The sequence below is a fragment of the Salmo salar genome, chromosome ssa01 (genome assembly GCF_905237065.1).
Source record: "Salmo salar chromosome ssa01, Ssal_v3.1, whole genome shotgun sequence".
In the NCBI taxonomy this organism is placed as follows: domain Eukaryota; kingdom Metazoa; phylum Chordata; class Actinopteri; order Salmoniformes; family Salmonidae; genus Salmo; species Salmo salar.
Window position 1 is genome coordinate 157184025 of NC_059442.1, and position 19399 is coordinate 157203423.

Below are 19399 nucleotides of genomic sequence, written 5' to 3' on the forward strand. Positions count from 1 at the left end.
CCACACTAACACACACACAGCTATGACATACACCCACACTAACACACACACAGCTAGGACACACACCCACACTAACACACACACAGCTATGAGAATCAAAAAAGTCACAAAGACAGAATGCTCTCTCTCTCTCTCTCTCTCTCTCTCTCTCACACACACACACACCTCTGTCTCTCTCTCGCTCTCAATTTAATTCAATTCCATTTCAAAGTTGCAGCGATGAGACAAGACTGTAACTAGCAATAGGAAAACACGAAATGTTTTTTTATAATCAAATCAAATCAAAGTTCATTTGTCACGTGCACCAAATACAACAGGTAGACCTTACAATGAAATGCTTACTTACAGACTCTAACCAACAGTGCAAGAAAGGTATTAGGTGAACAATAGGTAAGTAAAGAAATAAAACAACAGTAAAAAGACAGTGAAAAATAACAGTAGCGAAGCTATATACAGTAGAGAGGCTATATACAGTAGAGAGGCTATATACAGTAGAGAGGCTATATACAGTAGAGAGGCTATATACAGTAGAGAGGCTATATACAGTAGTGAAGCTATATACAGTAGAGAGGCTATATACAGTAGAGAGGTTATATACAGTAGCGAGGCTATATACAGTAGAGAGGCTATATACAGTAGCGAGGCTATATACAGTAGAGAGGCTATATACAGTAGAGAGGCTATATACAGTAGAGAGGTTATATACAGTAGCGAGGCTATATACAGTAGAGAGGTTATATACAGTAGAGAGGCTATATACAGTAGAGACTATATACAGTAGAGAGGCTATATACAGTAGAGAGGCTATATACAGTAGTGAAGCTATATACAGTAGAGAGGCTATATACAGTAGAGAGGCTATATACAGTAGAGAGGCTATATACAGTAGAGAGGTTATATACAGTAGAGAGGCTACATACAGTAGAGAGGTTATATACAGTAGAGAGGCTACATACAGTAGAGAGGCTATATACAGTAGAGAGGCTATATACAGTAGAGAGGTTATATACAGTAGAGAGGTTATATACAGTAGAGAGGCTATATACAGTAGAGAAGTTATATACAGTAGCAAGGCTATATACAGTAGCGAGGCTATATACAGTAGCGAGGCTATATACAGTAGAGAGGCTATATACAGTAGAGAGACTATATACAGTAGCGAGGCTATATACAGTAGAGAGGCTACATAGAGTAGAGAGGCTATATACAGTAGAGAGGCTATATACAGTAGAGAGGCTATATACAGTAGCGAGGCTATATACAGTAGAGAGGCTATATACAGTAGAGAGGTTATATACAGTAGCGAGGCTATATACAGTAGCGAGGCTATATACAGTAGAGAGGCTATATACAGTAGCGAGGCTATATACAGTAGAGAGGCTATATACAGTAGAGAGGCTATATACAGTAGCAAGGCTATATACAGTAGAGAGGCTATATACAGTAGAGAGGCTATATACAGTAGAGAGGCTATATACAGTAGCAAGGCTATATACAGTAGAGAGGCTATATACAGTAGAGAGGCTATATACAGTAGAGAGGTTATATACAGTAGCAAGGCTATATACAGTAGAGAGGCTATATACAGTAGCGAGGCTATATACAGTAGAGAGGTTATATACAGTAGAGAGGTTATATACAGTAGAGAGGCTATATACAGTAGAGAGGATATATACAGTAGAGAGGTTATATACAGTAGTGAAGCTATATACAGTAGAGAGGCTATATACAGTAGCGAGGCTATATACAGTAGAGAGGCTATATACAGTAGCGAGGCTATATACAGTAGAGAGGTTATATACAGTAGAGAGGCTATATACAGTAGCAAGGCTATATACAGTAGAGAGGCTATATACAGTAGCGAGGCTATATACAGTAGAGGCTATATACAGTAGCGAGGCTATATACAGTAGAGAGGCTATATACAGTAGCGAGGCTATATACAGTAGAGAGGCTATATACAGTAGCGAGGCTATATACAGTAGCGAGGCTATATACAGTAGCGAGGCTATATACAGTAGCGAGGCTATATACAGTAGCGAGGCTATATACAGTAGAGAGGCTATATACAGTAGCGAGGCTATATACAGTAGAGAGGCTATATACAGTAGCGAGGCTATATACAGTAGAGAGGCTATATACAGTAGCGAGGCTATATACAGTAGAGAGGCTATATACAGTAGCGAGGCTATATACAGTAGAGAGGCTATATACAGTAGAGAGGCTATATACAGTAGAGAGGCTATATACAGTAGAGAGGTTATATACAGTAGAGAGGTTATATACAGTAGCGAGGCTATATACAGTAGAGAGGTTATATACAGTAGAGAGGTTATATACAGTAGCGAGGCTATATACAGTAGAGAGGTTATATACAGTAGCGAGGCTATATACAGTAGAGAGGTTATATACAGTAGAGAGGCTATATACAGTAGAGAGACTATATACAGTAGAGAGGCTATATACAGTAGAGAGGCTATATACAGTAGTGAAGCTATATACAGTAGAGAGGCTATATACAGTAGAGAGGCTATATACAGTAGAGAGGCTATATACAGTAGAGAGGTTATATACAGTAGAGAGGCTACATACAGTAGAGAGGTTATATACAGTAGAGAGGCTACATACAGTAGAGAGGCTATATACAGTAGAGAGGCTATATACAGTAGAGAGGTTATATACAGTAGAGAGGTTATATACAGTAGAGAGGCTATATACAGTAGAGAAGTTATATACAGTAGCAAGGCTATATACAGTAGCGAGGCTATATACAGTAGCGAGGCTATATACAGTAGAGAGGCTATATACAGTAGAGAGACTATATACAGTAGCGAGGCTATATACAGTAGAGAGGCTACATAGAGTAGAGAGGCTACATAGAGTAGAGAGGCTATATACAGTAGAGAGGCTATATACAGTAGAGAGGCTATATACAGTAGCGAGGCTATATACAGTAGAGAGGCTATATACAGTAGAGAGGTTATATACAGTAGCGAGGCTATATACAGTAGCGAGGCTATATACAGTAGAGAGGCTATATACAGTAGCGAGGCTATATACAGTAGAGAGGCTATATACAGTAGAGAGGCTATATACAGTAGCAAGGCTATATACAGTAGAGAGGCTATATACAGTAGAGAGGCTATATACAGTAGAGAGGCTATATACAGTAGCAAGGCTATATACAGTAGAGAGGCTATATACAGTAGAGAGGCTATATACAGTAGAGAGGTTATATACAGTAGCAAGGCTATATACAGTAGAGAGGCTATATACAGTAGCGAGGCTATATACAGTAGAGAGGTTATATACAGTAGAGAGGTTATATACAGTAGAGAGGCTATATACAGTAGAGAGGATATATACAGTAGAGAGGTTATATACAGTAGTGAAGCTATATACAGTAGAGAGGCTATATACAGTAGCGAGGCTATATACAGTAGAGAGGCTATATACAGTAGCGAGGCTATATACAGTAGAGAGGTTATATACAGTAGAGAGGCTATATACAGTAGCAAGGCTATATACAGTAGAGAGGCTATATACAGTAGCGAGGCTATATACAGTAGAGGCTATATACAGTAGCGAGGCTATATACAGTAGAGAGGCTATATACAGTAGCGAGGCTATATACAGTAGAGAGGCTATATACAGTAGCGAGGCTATATACAGTAGCGAGGCTATATACAGTAGCGAGGCTATATACAGTAGCGAGGCTATATACAGTAGAGAGGCTATATACAGTAGCGAGGCTATATACAGTAGAGAGGCTATATACAGTAGAGAGGTTATATACAGTAGAGAGGCTACATACAGTAGAGAGGTTATATACAGTAGAGAGGCTACATACAGTAGAGAGGCTATATACAGTAGAGAGGCTATATACAGTAGAGAGGTTATATACAGTAGAGAGGTTATATACAGTAGAGAGGCTATATACAGTAGAGAAGTTATATACAGTAGCAAGGCTATATACAGTAGCGAGGCTATATACAGTAGCGAGGCTATATACAGTAGAGAGGCTATATACAGTAGAGAGACTATATACAGTAGCGAGGCTATATACAGTAGAGAGGCTACATAGAGTAGAGAGGCTACATAGAGTAGAGAGGCTATATACAGTAGAGAGGCTATATACAGTAGAGAGGCTATATACAGTAGCGAGGCTATATACAGTAGAGAGGCTATATACAGTAGAGAGGTTATATACAGTAGCGAGGCTATATACAGTAGCGAGGCTATATACAGTAGAGAGGCTATATACAGTAGCGAGGCTATATACAGTAGAGAGGCTATATACAGTAGAGAGGCTATATACAGTAGCAAGGCTATATACAGTAGAGAGGCTATATACAGTAGAGAGGCTATATACAGTAGAGAGGCTATATACAGTATCAAGGCTATATACAGTAGAGAGGCTATATACAGTAGAGAGGCTATATACAGTAGAGAGGTTATATACAGTAGCAAGGCTATATACAGTAGAGAGGCTATATACAGTAGCGAGGCTATATACAGTAGAGAGGTTATATACAGTAGAGAGGTTATATACAGTAGAGAGGCTATATACAGTAGAGAGGATATATACAGTAGAGAGGTTATATACAGTAGTGAAGCTATATACAGTAGAGAGGCTATATACAGTAGCGAGGCTATATACAGTAGAGAGGCTATATACAGTAGCGAGGCTATATACAGTAGAGAGGTTATATACAGTAGAGAGGCTATATACAGTAGCAAGGCTATATACAGTAGAGAGGCTATATACAGTAGCGAGGCTATATACAGTAGAGAGGCTATATACAGTAGCGAGGCTATATACAGTAGAGAGGTTATATACAGTAGAGAGGCTATATACAGTAGCAAGGCTATATACAGTAGAGAGGCTATATACAGTAGAGAGGCTATATACAGTAGAGAGGTTATATACAGTAGCAAGGCTATATACAGTAGAGAGGCTATATACAGTAGCGAGGCTATATACAGTAGAGAGGTTATATACAGTAGAGAGGTTATATACAGTAGAGAGGCTATATACAGTAGAGAGGATATATACAGTAGAGAGGTTATATACAGTAGTGAAGCTATATACAGTAGAGAGGCTATATACAGTAGCGAGGCTATATACAGTAGAGAGGCTATATACAGTAGCGAGGCTATATACAGTAGAGAGGTTATATACAGTAGAGAGGCTATATACAGTAGCAAGGCTATATACAGTAGAGAGGCTATATACAGTAGCGAGGCTATATACAGTAGAGGCTATATACAGTAGCGAGGCTATATACAGTAGAGAGGCTATATACAGTAGCGAGGCTATATACAGTAGAGAGGCTATATACAGTAGCGAGGCTATATACAGTAGCGAGGCTATATACAGTAGCGAGGCTATATACAGTAGCGAGGCTATATACAGTAGAGAGGCTATATACAGTAGCGAGGCTATATACAGTAGAGAGGCTATATACAGTAGAGAGGTTATATACAGTAGAGAGGCTACATACAGTAGAGAGGTTATATACAGTAGAGAGGCTACATACAGTAGAGAGGCTATATACAGTAGAGAGGCTATATACAGTAGAGAGGTTATATACAGTAGAGAGGTTATATACAGTAGAGAGGCTATATACAGTAGAGAAGTTATATACAGTAGCAAGGCTATATACAGTAGCGAGGCTATATACATTAGCGAGGCTATATACAGTAGAGAGGCTATATACAGTAGAGAGACTATATACAGTAGCGAGGCTATATACAGTAGAGAGGCTACATAGAGTAGAGAGGCTACATAGAGTAGAGAGGCTATATACAGTAGAGAGGCTATATACAGTAGAGAGGCTATATACAGTAGCGAGGCTATATACAGTAGAGAGGCTATATACAGTAGAGAGGTTATATACAGTAGCGAGGCTATATACAGTAGCGAGGCTATATACAGTAGAGAGGCTATATACAGTAGCGAGGCTATATACAGTAGAGAGGCTATATACAGTAGAGAGGCTATATACAGTAGCAAGGCTATATACAGTAGAGAGGCTATATACAGTAGAGAGGCTATATACAGTAGAGAGGCTATATACAGTAGCAAGGCTATATAGAGTAGAGAGGCTATATACAGTAGAGAGGCTATATACAGTAGAGAGGTTATATACAGTAGCAAGGCTATATACAGTAGAGAGGCTATATACAGTAGCGAGGCTATATACAGTAGAGAGGTTATATACAGTAGAGAGGTTATATACAGTAGAGAGGCTATATACAGTAGAGAGGATATATACAGTAGAGAGGTTATATACAGTAGTGAAGCTATATACAGTAGAGAGGCTATATACAGTAGCGAGGCTATATACAGTAGAGAGGCTATATACAGTAGCGAGGCTATATACAGTAGAGAGGTTATATACAGTAGAGAGGCTATATACAGTAGCAAGGCTATATACAGTAGAGAGGCTATATACAGTAGCGAGGCTATATACAGTAGAGGCTATATACAGTAGCGAGGCTATATACAGTAGAGAGGCTATATACAGTAGCGAGGCTATATACAGTAGCGAGGCTATATACAGTAGCGAGGCTATATACAGTAGCGAGGCTATATACAGTAGCGAGGCTATATACAGTAGCGAGGCTATATACAGTAGAGAGGCTATATACAGTAGCGAGGCTATATACAGTAGAGAGGCTATATACAGTAGCGAGGCTATATACAGTAGAGAGGCTATATACAGTAGCGAGGCTATATACAGTAGCGAGGCTATAACAGTAGTGCGGCTATATACAGTAGAGAGGCTATATACAGTAGAGAGGCTATATACAGTAGCGAGGCTATAACAGTAGTGCGGCTATATACAGTAGCGAGGCTATATACAGTAGAGAGGCTATATACAGTAGCGAGGCTATATACAGTAGCGAGACTATATACAGTAGAGAGGTTATATACAGTAGCGAGGCTATATACAGTAGCGAGGCTATATACAGTAGCGAGGCTATATACAGTAGAGAGGTTATATACAGTAGAGAGGCTATATACAGTAGAGAGGTTATATACAGTAGAGAGGCTATAACAGTAGTGCGGCTATATACAGTAGCGAGGCTATATACAGTAGCGAGGCTATAACAGTAGTGCGGCTATATACAGGCACCAGTTAGTCGGGCAAATTGTGGTAGTATGTACATGAATGTATAGTTAAAGTGACTATGCATATATGATAAAGAGTAGCAGCAGCATAAAAGAGGGGTTGGGGGGCACACAATGCAAATAATACTGTAGTTGATGGCTTTGTTATAGAAGGTTTGGGAATCACTTCCTTTTAGGTGGTTGTAGAATTTAGTGGCTCTTTTCTGGATTTTGATAATTAGCGGGTATTGGCCTAATTCTGCTCTGCATGCATTATTTGATGTTTTACGCTGTACACGGAGGATATTTTTGCAGAATTCTGCATGCGGAGTCTCAATTTGATGTTTGTCCCAATTTGTGAATTATTGGTTGGGGAGCAAACCCCACACCTCACAACCATAAAGGGCAATGGATTCTATAACTGATTCAAGTATATTTAGCCAGATCCTAATTGGTATGTCAAATTTTATGTTCCTTTTGATGGCATAAAAGGCCATCGCTCTCTCTCTCTCTCTCTCTCTCTCTCTCTCTCTCTCTCTCTCTCTCTCTCTCTCTCTCTCGCTCTCTCTCTCTCTATTTCTCTCTCTCTCTCTTTCTCTCTCTCTCTCTCTCTATCTTACACACACACTCACACAGTCACTTAGCCTCTCTCCCTGTTGTTCAGGCACTAAAGCTGAAGACCATCGTCAGAGGAGACGCCCCCACCAGTCTGGTCACTACAGGCCTGTGTAGAAAAGAGGTGATGTGACTGAACCATCCATACTGTAGCGTGCCATACCATACAGGCCTGCTGTTATACCTGCTGCGTTTTCCTTGTATCCTCATGTGTGTGTGTGTGTGTGTGTGTGTTACAGCCGTGGGAGTCCCAGTCATTCTGCAGTACATTCCCCTATGAGACGGTGTGCGCTGACTCCTGGGGTCAGTCTCTGCTGGTCGCCACGGAAGCAGCAGGGGTCATGATGATAGATGGTGAGGTCATCACACACACTTTGAGGATTTAAAATCAAAAGTGCTTCATGAATGAAGTGGATTATGTTTTATTATCACAGTCCTATGCATTATTCAATTATCACTTAGCCATGAATATCAATCAATCAAATGTATTTATAAAGCCCTTCTTACATCAGCCGATATCATGAAGTACTGTACAGAAACCCAGCCTAAAACCCCAAACAGCAAGCAATGCAGATGTAGAAGCACGGTGGCTAGGAAAAACTCCCTAGAAAGGCAGGAATCTAGGAAGAAACCTAGAGAGGAACCAGGCTATGAGGGGTGGCCAGTCCTCTTCTGGCTGTGCCGGGTGGAGACTATAACAGAACATGGCCAAGATGTTCAAACATTCATAGATGACCAGCAGAGTCAAATAATAATAATCACAGTGGTTGTAGAGGGTGCAACAGGTCAGCACCTCAGGAGTAAATATCAGTTGGCTTTTCATAGCTGATCATTCAGATTTAGAGACAGCAGGTGCGGTAGAGAGAGAGTCCAAAACAGCAGGTCTGGGACAGGTAGCACGTCCGGTGAACAGGTCAGGGTTCCAGCAGGTCTGGGACAGGTAGCACGTCCGGTGAACAGGTCAGGGTTCCAGCAGGTCTGGGACAGGTAGCATGTCCGGTGAACAGGTCAGGGTTCCAGCAGGTCTGGGACAGGTAGCACGTCCGGTGAACAGGTCAGGGGTCCAGCAGGTCTGGGACAGGTAGAACGTCCGGTGAACAGGTCAGGGTTCCAGCAGGTCTGGGACAGGTAGCATGTCCGGTGAACAGGTCAGGGTTCCAGCAGGTCTGGGACAGGTAGCACGTCCGGTGAACAGGTCAGGGTTCCAGCAGGTCTGGGACAGGTAGCACGTCCGGTGAACAGGTCAGGGTTCCAGCAGGTCTGGGACAGGTAGCACGTCCGGTGAACAGGTCAGGGTTCCAGCAGGTCTGGGACAGGTAGCACGTCTGGTGAACAGGTCAGGGGTCCAGCAGGTCTGGGACAGGTAGAACGTCCGGTGAACAGGTCAGGGTTCCAGCAGGTCTGGGACAGGTAAAACGTCCGGTGAACAGGTCAGGGTTCCAGCAGATCTGGGACAGGTAGCACGTCCGGTGAACAGGTCAGGGTTCCAGCAGGTCTGGGACAGGTAGCACGTCCGGTGAACAGGTCAGGGTTCCAGCAGGTCTGGGACAGGTAGCACGTCCGGTGAACAGGTCAGGGTTCCAGCAGGTCTGGGACAGGTAGCACGTCCGGTGAACAGGTCAGGGTTCCAGTAGGTCTGGGACAGGTAGCACGTCCGGTACACAGGTTCCAGGTCTGGGACAGGTAGCACGTCCGGTACACAGGTCAGGGTTCCAGCAGGTCTGGGACAGGTAGCACGTCCGGTGAACAGGTCAGGGTTCCAGCAGGTCTGGGACAGGTAGCACGTCCGGTGAACAGGTCAGGGTTCCATAGCCGCAGGCATAACAGTTGAAACTGGAGCAGCAGCAATGTCAATGATTCAATCAGAATTGATGTAATCTGAAAGTTGAATTCTTACTGTTATAATGTCCCTATATTTCAGCTGTTGATCCTCTTCTTTCAAACCCAGGTGAGTGTAACACACTCAGCTCTCCCCATTCAGTGCTACAACACCTTAGTATTGAATAAACCTACATCACATTTCAGCCAACTGTATCAGCCAATGGTTTCATTACTGCAGCAACAATATCAGTGTTTCTAATAACAGTTGGTAAGACCCACTAATAATACTGGCTGGTGCTGAATAACCAACAGAGAAATTACTATGGTGTTCTGTTGTGTTTGTAGATGCCCAGGTCCTGCCCCCAGTGCAGGTGTTTGATAAGACTATTATGGTGTTCTGTTGTGTTTGTAGATGCCCAGGTCCTGTCCCCAGTGCAGGTGTTTGATAAGACTATTATGGTGTTCTGTTGTGTTTGTAGATGCCCAGGTCCTGTCCCCAGTGCAGGTGTTTGATAAGACTATTATGGTGTTCTGTTGTGTTTGTAGATGCCCAGGTCCTGCCCCCAGTGCAGGTGTTTGATAAGACTATTATGGTGTTCTGTTGTGTTTGTAGATGCCCAGGTCCTGTCCCCAGTGCAGGTGTTTGATAAGACTATTATGGTGTTCTGTTGTGTTTGTAGATGCCCAGGTCCTGTCCCCAGTGCAGGTGTTTGATAAGACTATTATGGTGTTCTGTTGTGTTTGTAGATGCCCAGGTCCTGTCCCCAGTGCAGGTGTTTGATAAGACTATTATGGTGTTCTGTTGTGTTTGTAGATGCCCAGGTCCTGCCCCCAGTGCAGGTGTTTGATAAGACTATTATGGTGTTCTGTTGTGTTTGTAGATGCCCAGGTCCTGCCCCCAGTGCAGGTGTTTGATAAGACTATTATGGTGTTCTGTTGTGTTTGTAGATGCCCAGGTCCTGTCCCCAGTGCAGGTGTTTGATAAGACTATTATGGTGTTCTGTTGTGTTTGTAGATGCCCAGGTCCTGTCCCCAGTGCAGGTGTTTGATAAGACTATTATGGTGTTCTGTTGTGTTTGTAGATGCCCAGGTCCTGTCCCCAGTGCAGGTGTTTGATAAGACTATTATGGTGTTCTGTTGTGTTTGTAGATGCCCAGGTCCTGCCCCCAGTGCAGGTGTTTGATAAGACTATTATGGTGTTCTGTTGTGTTTGTAGATGCCCAGGTCCTGCCCCCAGTGCAGGTGTTTGATAAGACTATGGTGGTGAAACAGATACACGTTGTAGAGCCTCAGGACCTCCTCATCACCAGGGCTGACAAAGGTGGGTACTATCCTTAGTTAGACCAAGCAGCTGTTTCTCCATTCCTACATATCTTTCTCCCTTTCTATTTTCATCTGCTTCCTCCTCTTTCTCTCCCTCACCTTCTCTGTCTCCCTTTCTATTTTCATCTGCTTCCTCCCTCCCTCCATCCCTCCCGCTCTCTCTCTTTCTTCCTCCCTCCATCCATCCCTCCCGCTCTCTCTCTTTCTTTCTCCCTCCCTCCATCCCTCCCGCTCTCTCTCTTCCTCCCTCCCTCCATCCCTCCCGCTCTCTCTTTCTTCCTCCCTCCCTCCATCCCTCCCGCTCTCTCTCTTTCTTCCTCCCTCCCTCCATCCCTCCCGCTCTCTCTCTTTCTTCCTCCCTCCCTCCATCCCTCCCGCTCTCTCTCTCTCTCTCTCTCTCTCTCTTTCTTCCTCCCTCCATCCATCCCTCTCTCTCTCTCTCTCTCTCTCCCGCTCTCTCTCTTTCTTCCTCCCTCCATCCATCCCTCCCTCCCTCCCTCCCTCCCTCCCTCCCTCCCTCCCTCCCTCCCTCCCTCCATCTCTCTCCTTGTGTATTTTAGGGTGTTTACTTGTCTCTCAGTTGCTCTAGCGAACACATTGATCTCCCTTTGTGGTCTGAGGGGGCTGACCTATACACATCCTCCCCCTGTAGACTGCTGTGTGTGTGTGTGTGTGTGTGTGTGTGTGTGTGTGTGTGTGTGTGTGTGTGTGTGTGTGTGTGTGTGTGTGTGTGTGTGTCCTGCAGGACCAGGTTCTGGGTTGACCTATTGAGATGCACTTTCCACTGGTATTAGAGAGGGAGATAGAACAGAGAGAGAGGGAGAAAGAACACAGAGAGAGAGAGACAAATATGAAGGAAGTAAGTGAAAGAGAGAAACAGATGGACACACACAGAGACAGTCACATAGACAGACAGAACAGAAGAAATTGTAATGCCAATGCAGCTTGTTTGAATTTTAATTAACCTTTTGCAAGAAATTCCATTCCAGATGACATATAGCACCAATCACACATGCCAGTCTTGTATTTACATACATTCTAATTAATGCACCATAATAGTGACAGACAGAACTCACTAAATTGTGACAGAGCATCTCTTTAAATGAGCTGCTACCAGTGTTAGGATTCCATAGAGATTTAATTAAGCCTATTTTAATCTCACACAACATGTTGTGACAATAGTCCAAGATTGCCTTCTGTTAAAGGACCAGTGCAGTAAAAAATAAAAACACATTTTCCTGTGTTTTATATTATATTGAAACTAATCACTGGAAAAGTGTGATTTTTTAAATCAGTATTATTTCCGGATAGTTGCTGGTTGGTTTGCATAGGTGGGAGAGTCTGCATTCCATTGTGACATCACCATGCAGTAAATTGGTTAATAGACCAATAACAAAGTGAGTTCCAAACCTCTCGGCCAATAACAGCTAGAGCTCAGTTTCTCCCTTCCTACTCAGACCACTCCCAGACAGTCTTAGCAAAAATCTTGCTTGATAAATAGTTTTTTGCTAAAAAGTCTATAACGGTAAGGTACACAGAAATAATATGATATTGAAATAAAACGGCTAAATTTGGCCTTTAACATGCTACATGTGTCAGAACACAGGTGGTTTGTGGGTGGATACAGACTACAGTGGAAGACTATTACAGAAACATGTAAAACAGAAGAACATTTATAAAAATTGTACTAAATGTCCAATCTGGAATATTTGCATATTTATAACATTTTGATTTCATGGACTGTCAGGCCACAGCTGTGTTTATTAATTTGAAGCTGGTTACATTTCTCAATCGCTATCCTTCGTCTTATATCTCAGGGCTACTTTTGGGCTGAAACACAAACCCCAGATTAGCTTTAATGAGGATGTTTTGTTGTGTTGTTTTCCAGGGAAGGATGCACGTCTCTATGTGTTCAGACTGAGCATGCTCAAGAGAGGCCTGGAGGAGAGGCAGCTGGTCCGCACCAAGTGTGACAGTCGAGAGAACAAACTGGAAAAGACCAAAGGTACACACATGCACACACACACACACACACACACACACACACACAGGGGTGTCATGCACCCATTATTTTGGAGGGGGCACAAAGTATGTGAGGATCCGGTGGGGGTGGTCCATCTGAGAATTTTTCAAACATCTGAAACAACTTTTTCCTGCAATCTAGAGGCATAATCATTATGCCTAATTCTATGTGAAAAGAAAAAAAAGGATTATCGAAGCATAATCTCTTTATCTGTTAAATTGTCATTTTAATTAATGATGCACATTGATTCTTTAAGAACTTTTATGCCTTATTACCACTGCCACACTGGTATCATAACCCAAGAATTCAAGCAATGTTTGTATTTTGTAAAGTCTAGCAACCTTGCCAGCACACATGCCAGCTAAGCTAGTTTGACAAACTACTCTATATAGGAACCTACAGTGCCTTCCGAAAGTATTCACTCCCCTTTGTTTTTACAACCTTAATTTAAAATGCATTCAATTGTGATTTTGTGTCACTAGCCTACACACAATACCCCATAATGTCAAAGTGGAATTATGTTTTTAGACATTTTTACAAATTAATTCAAACTGAAAATCCGCAATGCCTTGAGTCAATAAGTATTCTATCCTTTGTTATGGAAAGCCTAAATAAGTTCAGGAGTAAAGATTTGCTTAACAAGTCATAATAAGTTGCATAGACTAACTCTGTGTGCAATTATAGTGTCACTTGAAACCCTCTCTCCTCCTCCACTGACGATACTGTCTGCACGCACTAGAGTATCTAGTGTCCTGCCTAGCATATCTTTGCTCTGTGTTGCACCTTCGAAGGAACCACTTACTAGGGAGAATGGGTACTCCTTACCTGGTCCAATCAGCGTGCCCCCTCTGCAAAATACCGCTGACAGATCTTTTAATAAATGACGATAAAACAAGGGCTTAAAAGGAAGTTTAGTAATTAATTTAAAAAAAATAACATTTAAAAAATGACTAATTTGAGGGGGCACGTGCCCTTATGCCACCTATGGGCATGACACCTTTGGACACACACTTGCGTGCATACTCACGAACACACACGCACACACACACCTCACATATGAATAATATATAATACATGTATGTTTATGTATTTATTCTTAATAGACACACATATTCCCAGGCATCTCAGTGAGGTGTAGTAGAGGGGAGCATTCCACCCCGGGCCTCAGCCACAGCACTGATCTATTCCTGGGGAGAGGACCAGCCTCTGTTACAACACACACCCTACACTGCCTGTATGGCCTCCCCGATACAACCTTCACTACAGTACACTACATCAGTGGGTGTGTATTGGGTGGGGTGGTGTGTGTGTGTTACAGCCATGGAAGTGTGTGTGTGTTTGTGTGTGACAGAAAAAGAGGAGGAATAGAACCATGTAAGGACCAGAGCCAATAGGCCACTCAGGGAGGAGACGTCCACTTCATCAGCGCCAGGGGAGCAGTTGCTGTTGGGGGTTAACTGCCTTGGAGGGATAGCAGATGGAGGGATAGCAGAAGGAGGGATAACAGAGGGGGGATAGCGGAGGAAGGGATAGCAGAGGAAGGGATAGCAGAGGGAGGGATAGCAGAAGGAGGGATAACAGATGGGGGTAGCAGAGGAAGGGATAGCAGAGGGAGGGTAGCAGAGGGAGGGTAGCAGAGGGAGGGTAGCAGAGGGAGGGTAGCAGAGGATGGGATAGCAGAGGGAGGGTAGCAGAGGGAGGGTAGCAGAGGGAGGGTAGCAGACGGAGGGATAGCAGAGGGGGGATAGCGGAGGAAGGGATAGCAGAGGAAGGGATAGCAGAGGGAGGGATAGCAGAAGGAGGGATAACAGATGGGGGTAGCAGAGGAAGGGATAGCAGAGGGAGGGTAGCAGAGGGAGGGTAGCAGACGGAGGGATAGCAGAGGGAGGGTAGCAGAGGGAGGGTAGCAGACGGAGGGATAGCAGAGGGAGGGTAGCAGACGGAGGGATAGCAGAGGGGGGATAGCAGAGGAAGGGATAGCAGAGGGAGGGTAGCAGAGGGAGGGTAGCAGACGGAGGGATAGCAGAGGGAGGGTAGCAGAGGGAGGGTAGCAGACGGAGGGATAGCAGAGGGAGGGTAGCAGACGGAGGGATAGCAGAGGGAGGGTAGCAAAGGGAAGGATAGCAGAGGGAGGGTAGCAGACGGAGGGATAGCAGACGGAGGGATAGCAGAGGGAGGGATAGCAGAGGGAGGGTAGCAAAGGGAAGGATAGCAGCAGCACTCAAAGAGGAATGTGCTCAGAGTAATAGTAATAATAGTAATAATTTGCTCAGAGTAATATAAATAATAGTAATAGTAATAATAGTAATTATAATAACAGCAATAGTAATAATAGTAATAATGATAACAGTAATAGCAATAGTAATAATAATAATAGTTATAATAATAGTAATAGTAATACTAGTTATAATAATAGTAATAGTAATAATAGTTATAATAATAGTAATAGTTATAATAGTTATAATAACAGTAATAGTAATAATAGTTATAATAATAGTAATATAGTTATAATAATAGTAATAATAGTAATAGTAGTAATAATTCCATTGCTCTATTGCATACTGGAGCTAACCTCTCAAACATATTCCTGCCCTCTCTTTCTCTCTCTCACACACACCTTTATCCTCTCTCTCTCCTCTCCACCTCCCCCTTTCTCCCTGTCCCAGGGTGTCACCTATACTCCATCAACACCCACCATGGGTCAGAGTTGAGGATCGTGGCGGCCATCAGGAATAAGCTCCTCCTAATCACCAGGAAACAGCCCCGCCTCGACGGCCTAGGTGCCCTCGCTGCTGCAACCGACTCACCCGTGGACCAGTTCCAGTACATACGGGTGAGAGAAACTGTACACACAAGTAGACACATACAGACGCGCGCACAGTTTAATCGCACACAGAAACACACACAGCACTTACACATTTTTGGGGGAATGATTGAATGAGTTCAACAAGTCATTAATCAGTATACCTTCCAAGGAAAATAAAATCACATTTTATTTGTCACATGCGCCAAACACAACTGGTGTAAATTTTACATTGAAATGCTTACTTACGAACCTTTCCCAACGAAAACAAAATTGTAACACAAGAAGTATTTAAATAAAATACACAACAATGGAACTGTATACAGGGAGTACCAGTACCAGATCAATGTGGATCTATATACAGGGAGTACCAGTACCAGATCAATGTGGAGCTATATACAGGGAGTACCAGTACCATATCAATGTGGAGCTATATACAGGGAGTACCATTACCAGATCAATGTGGCGCTATATACAGGGAGTACCAGTACCAGATCAATGTGGATCTATATACAGGGAGTACCAGTACCAGATCAATGTGGAGCTATATACAGGGAGTACCAGTACCAGATCAATGTGGAGCTATATACAGGGAGTACCAGTACCAGATAAATCTGGAGCTATATACAGGGAGTACCAGATCAATCTGGAGCTATATACAGGGAGTACCAGTACCAGATCAATCTGGAGCTATATACAGGGAGTACCAGTACCAGATCAATGTGGAGCTATATACAGGGAGTACCAGTACCAGATCAATGTGGATCTATATACAGGGAGTACCAGTACCAGATCAATGTGGATCTATATACAGGGAGTACCAGTACCAGATCAATGTGGAGCTATATACAGGGAGTACCAGTACCAGATCAATGTGGATCTATATACAGGGAGTACCAGTACCAGATCAATGTGGAGCTATATACAGGGAGTACCAGTACCAGATCAATGTGGATCTATATACAGGGAGTACCAGTACCAGATCAATGTGGAGCTATATACAGGGAGTACCGGTACCAGATCAATCTGGAGCTATATACAGGGAGTACCAGTACCAGATCAATGTGGAGCTATATACAGGGGAGTACCAGTACCAGATCAATGTGGATCTATATACAGGGAGTACCAGTACCAGATCAATGTGGATCTATATACAGGGAGTACCAGTACCAGATCAATGTGGAGCTATATACAGGGAGTACCAGTACCAGATCAATGTGGAGCTATATACAGGGAGTACCAGTACCAGATCAATGTGGATCTATATACAGGGAGTACCAGTACCAGATCAATGTGGAGCTATATACAGGGAGTACCAGTACCAGATCAATGTGGAGCTATATACAGGGAGTACCGGTACCAGATCAATGTGGAGCTATATACAGGGAGTACCAGTACCAGATCAATGTGGAGCTATATACAGGGAGTACCAGTACCAGATCAATGTGGAGCTATATACAGGGAGTACCGGTACCAGATCAATGAAGCTATATACAGGGAGTACCAGTACCAGATCAATGTGGAGCTATATACAGGGAGTACCAGTACCAGATCAATGTGGAGCTATATACAGGGAGTACCAGTACCAGATCAATGAAGCTATATACAGGGAGTACCAGTACCAGATCAATGTGGAGCTATATACAGGGAGTACCAGTACCAGATCAATGTGGAGCTATATACAGGGAGTACCAGTACCAGATCAATGTGGAGCTATATACAGGGAGTACCAGTACCAGATCACTGTGGAGCTATATATAGGGAGTACCAGTACCAGATCAATGTGGAGCTATGTACAGGGAGTGCCAGTATCAGATCAATGAAGCTATATACAGGGAGTACCAGTACCAGATCAATGTGGAGCTAAATACAGGGAGTACCAGTACCAGATCAATGTGGAGCCATATACAGGGAGTACCAGTACCAGATCAATGTGGAGCTATATACAGGGAGTACCAGTACCAGATCAATGTGGAGCTATATACAGGGAGTACCAGTACCAGATCAATGTGGATCTATATACAGGGAGTACCAGTACCAGATCAATCTGGAGCTATATACAGGGAGTACCAGTGCCAGATCAATGTGGAGCTATATACAGGGAGTACCAGTACCAGATCACTGTGGAGCTATATACAGGGAGTACCAGTACCAGATCAATGTGGAGCTATATACAGGGAGTACCAGTACCAGATCAATGTGGATCTATATACAGGGAGTACCAGTACCAGATCAATGTGGAGCTATATACAGGGAGTACCAGTACCAGATCAATGTGGATCTATATACAGGGAGTACCAGTACCAGATCAATGTGGAGCTATATACAGGGAGTACCAGTACCAGATCAATGTGGATCTATATACAGGGAGTACCAGTACCAGATCAATGTGGAGCTATATACAGGGAGTACCGGTACCAGATCAATCTGGAGCTATATACAGGGAGTACCAGTACCAGATCAATGTGGAGCTATATACAGGGAGTACCAGTACCAGATCAATGTGGATCTATATACAGGGAGTACCAGTACCAGATCAATGTGGATCTATATACAGGGAGTACCAGTACCAGATCAATGTGGAGCTATATACAGGGAGTACCAGTACCAGATCAATGTGGAGCTATATACAGGGAGTACCAGTACCAGATCAATGTGGAGCTATATACAGGGAGTACCGGTACCAGATCAATGTGGAGCTATATACAGGGAGTACCAGTACCAGATCAATGTGGAGCTATATACAGGGAGTACCAGTACCAGATCAATGTGGAGCTATATACAGGGAGTACCGGTACCAGATCAATGAAGCTATATACAGGGAGTACCAGTACCAGATCAATGTGGAGCTATATACAGGGAGTACCAGTACCAGATCAATGTGGATCTATATACAGGGAGCACCAGTACCAGATCAATGTGGAGCTATATACAGGGAGTACCAGTACCAGATCAATGTGGATCTATATACAGGGAGTACCAGTACCAGATCAATGTGGAGCTATATACAGGGAGTACCGGTACCAGATCAATCTGGAGCTATATACAGGGAGTACCAATACCAGATCAATGTGGAGCTATATACAGGGAGTACCAGTACCAGATCAATGTGGATCTATATACAGGGAGTACCAGTACCAGATCAATGTGGATCTATATACAGGGAGTACCAGTACCAGATCAATGTGGAGCTATATACAGGGAGTACCAGTACCAGATCAATGTGGATCTATATACAGGGAGTACCAGTACCAGATCAATGTGGAGCTATATACAGGGAGTACCAGTACCAGATCAATGTGGAGCTATATACAGGGAGTACCGGTACCAGATCAATGTGGAGCTGTATACAGGGAGTACCAGTACCAGATCAATGTGGAGCTATATACAGGGAGTACCAGTACCAGATCAATGTGGAGCTATATACAGGGAGTACCGGTACCAGATCAATGTGGAGCTATATACAGGGAGTACCAGTACCAGATCAATGTGGAGCTATATACAGGGAGTACCAGTACCAGATCAATGTGGAGCTATATACAGGGAGTACCGGTACCAGATCAATCTGGAGCTATATACAGGGAGTACCAGTACCAGATCAATGTGGAGCTATATACAGGGAGTACCAGTACCAGATCAATGTGGAGCTATATACAGGGAGTACCAGTACCAGATCAATGTGGAGCTATATACAGGG

At 43.3% G+C, this 19399-nt stretch overlaps 1 protein-coding gene across 6 annotated transcripts in view; it reads left to right on the forward strand.

Moving 5' to 3' along the window:
• garnl3 (GTPase activating Rap/RanGAP domain like 3) overlaps positions 1-19399 on the forward strand; it is a 261207-nt gene that overhangs the window by 168780 nt on the left and 73028 nt on the right. For all 6 annotated transcript variants that reach the window (XM_045692975.1, XM_045692952.1, XM_045692967.1 and 3 more), the window contains exons 17-22: positions 7782-7856; positions 7972-8086; positions 9654-9680; positions 10770-10874; positions 12765-12881; positions 15566-15732. In XM_045692975.1, coding sequence (XP_045548931.1) covers positions 7782-7856; positions 7972-8086; positions 9654-9680; positions 10770-10874; positions 12765-12881; positions 15566-15732 — 606 coding nt within the window. The remainder of the gene's footprint in view (positions 1-7781; positions 7857-7971; positions 8087-9653; positions 9681-10769; positions 10875-12764; positions 12882-15565; positions 15733-19399) is intronic.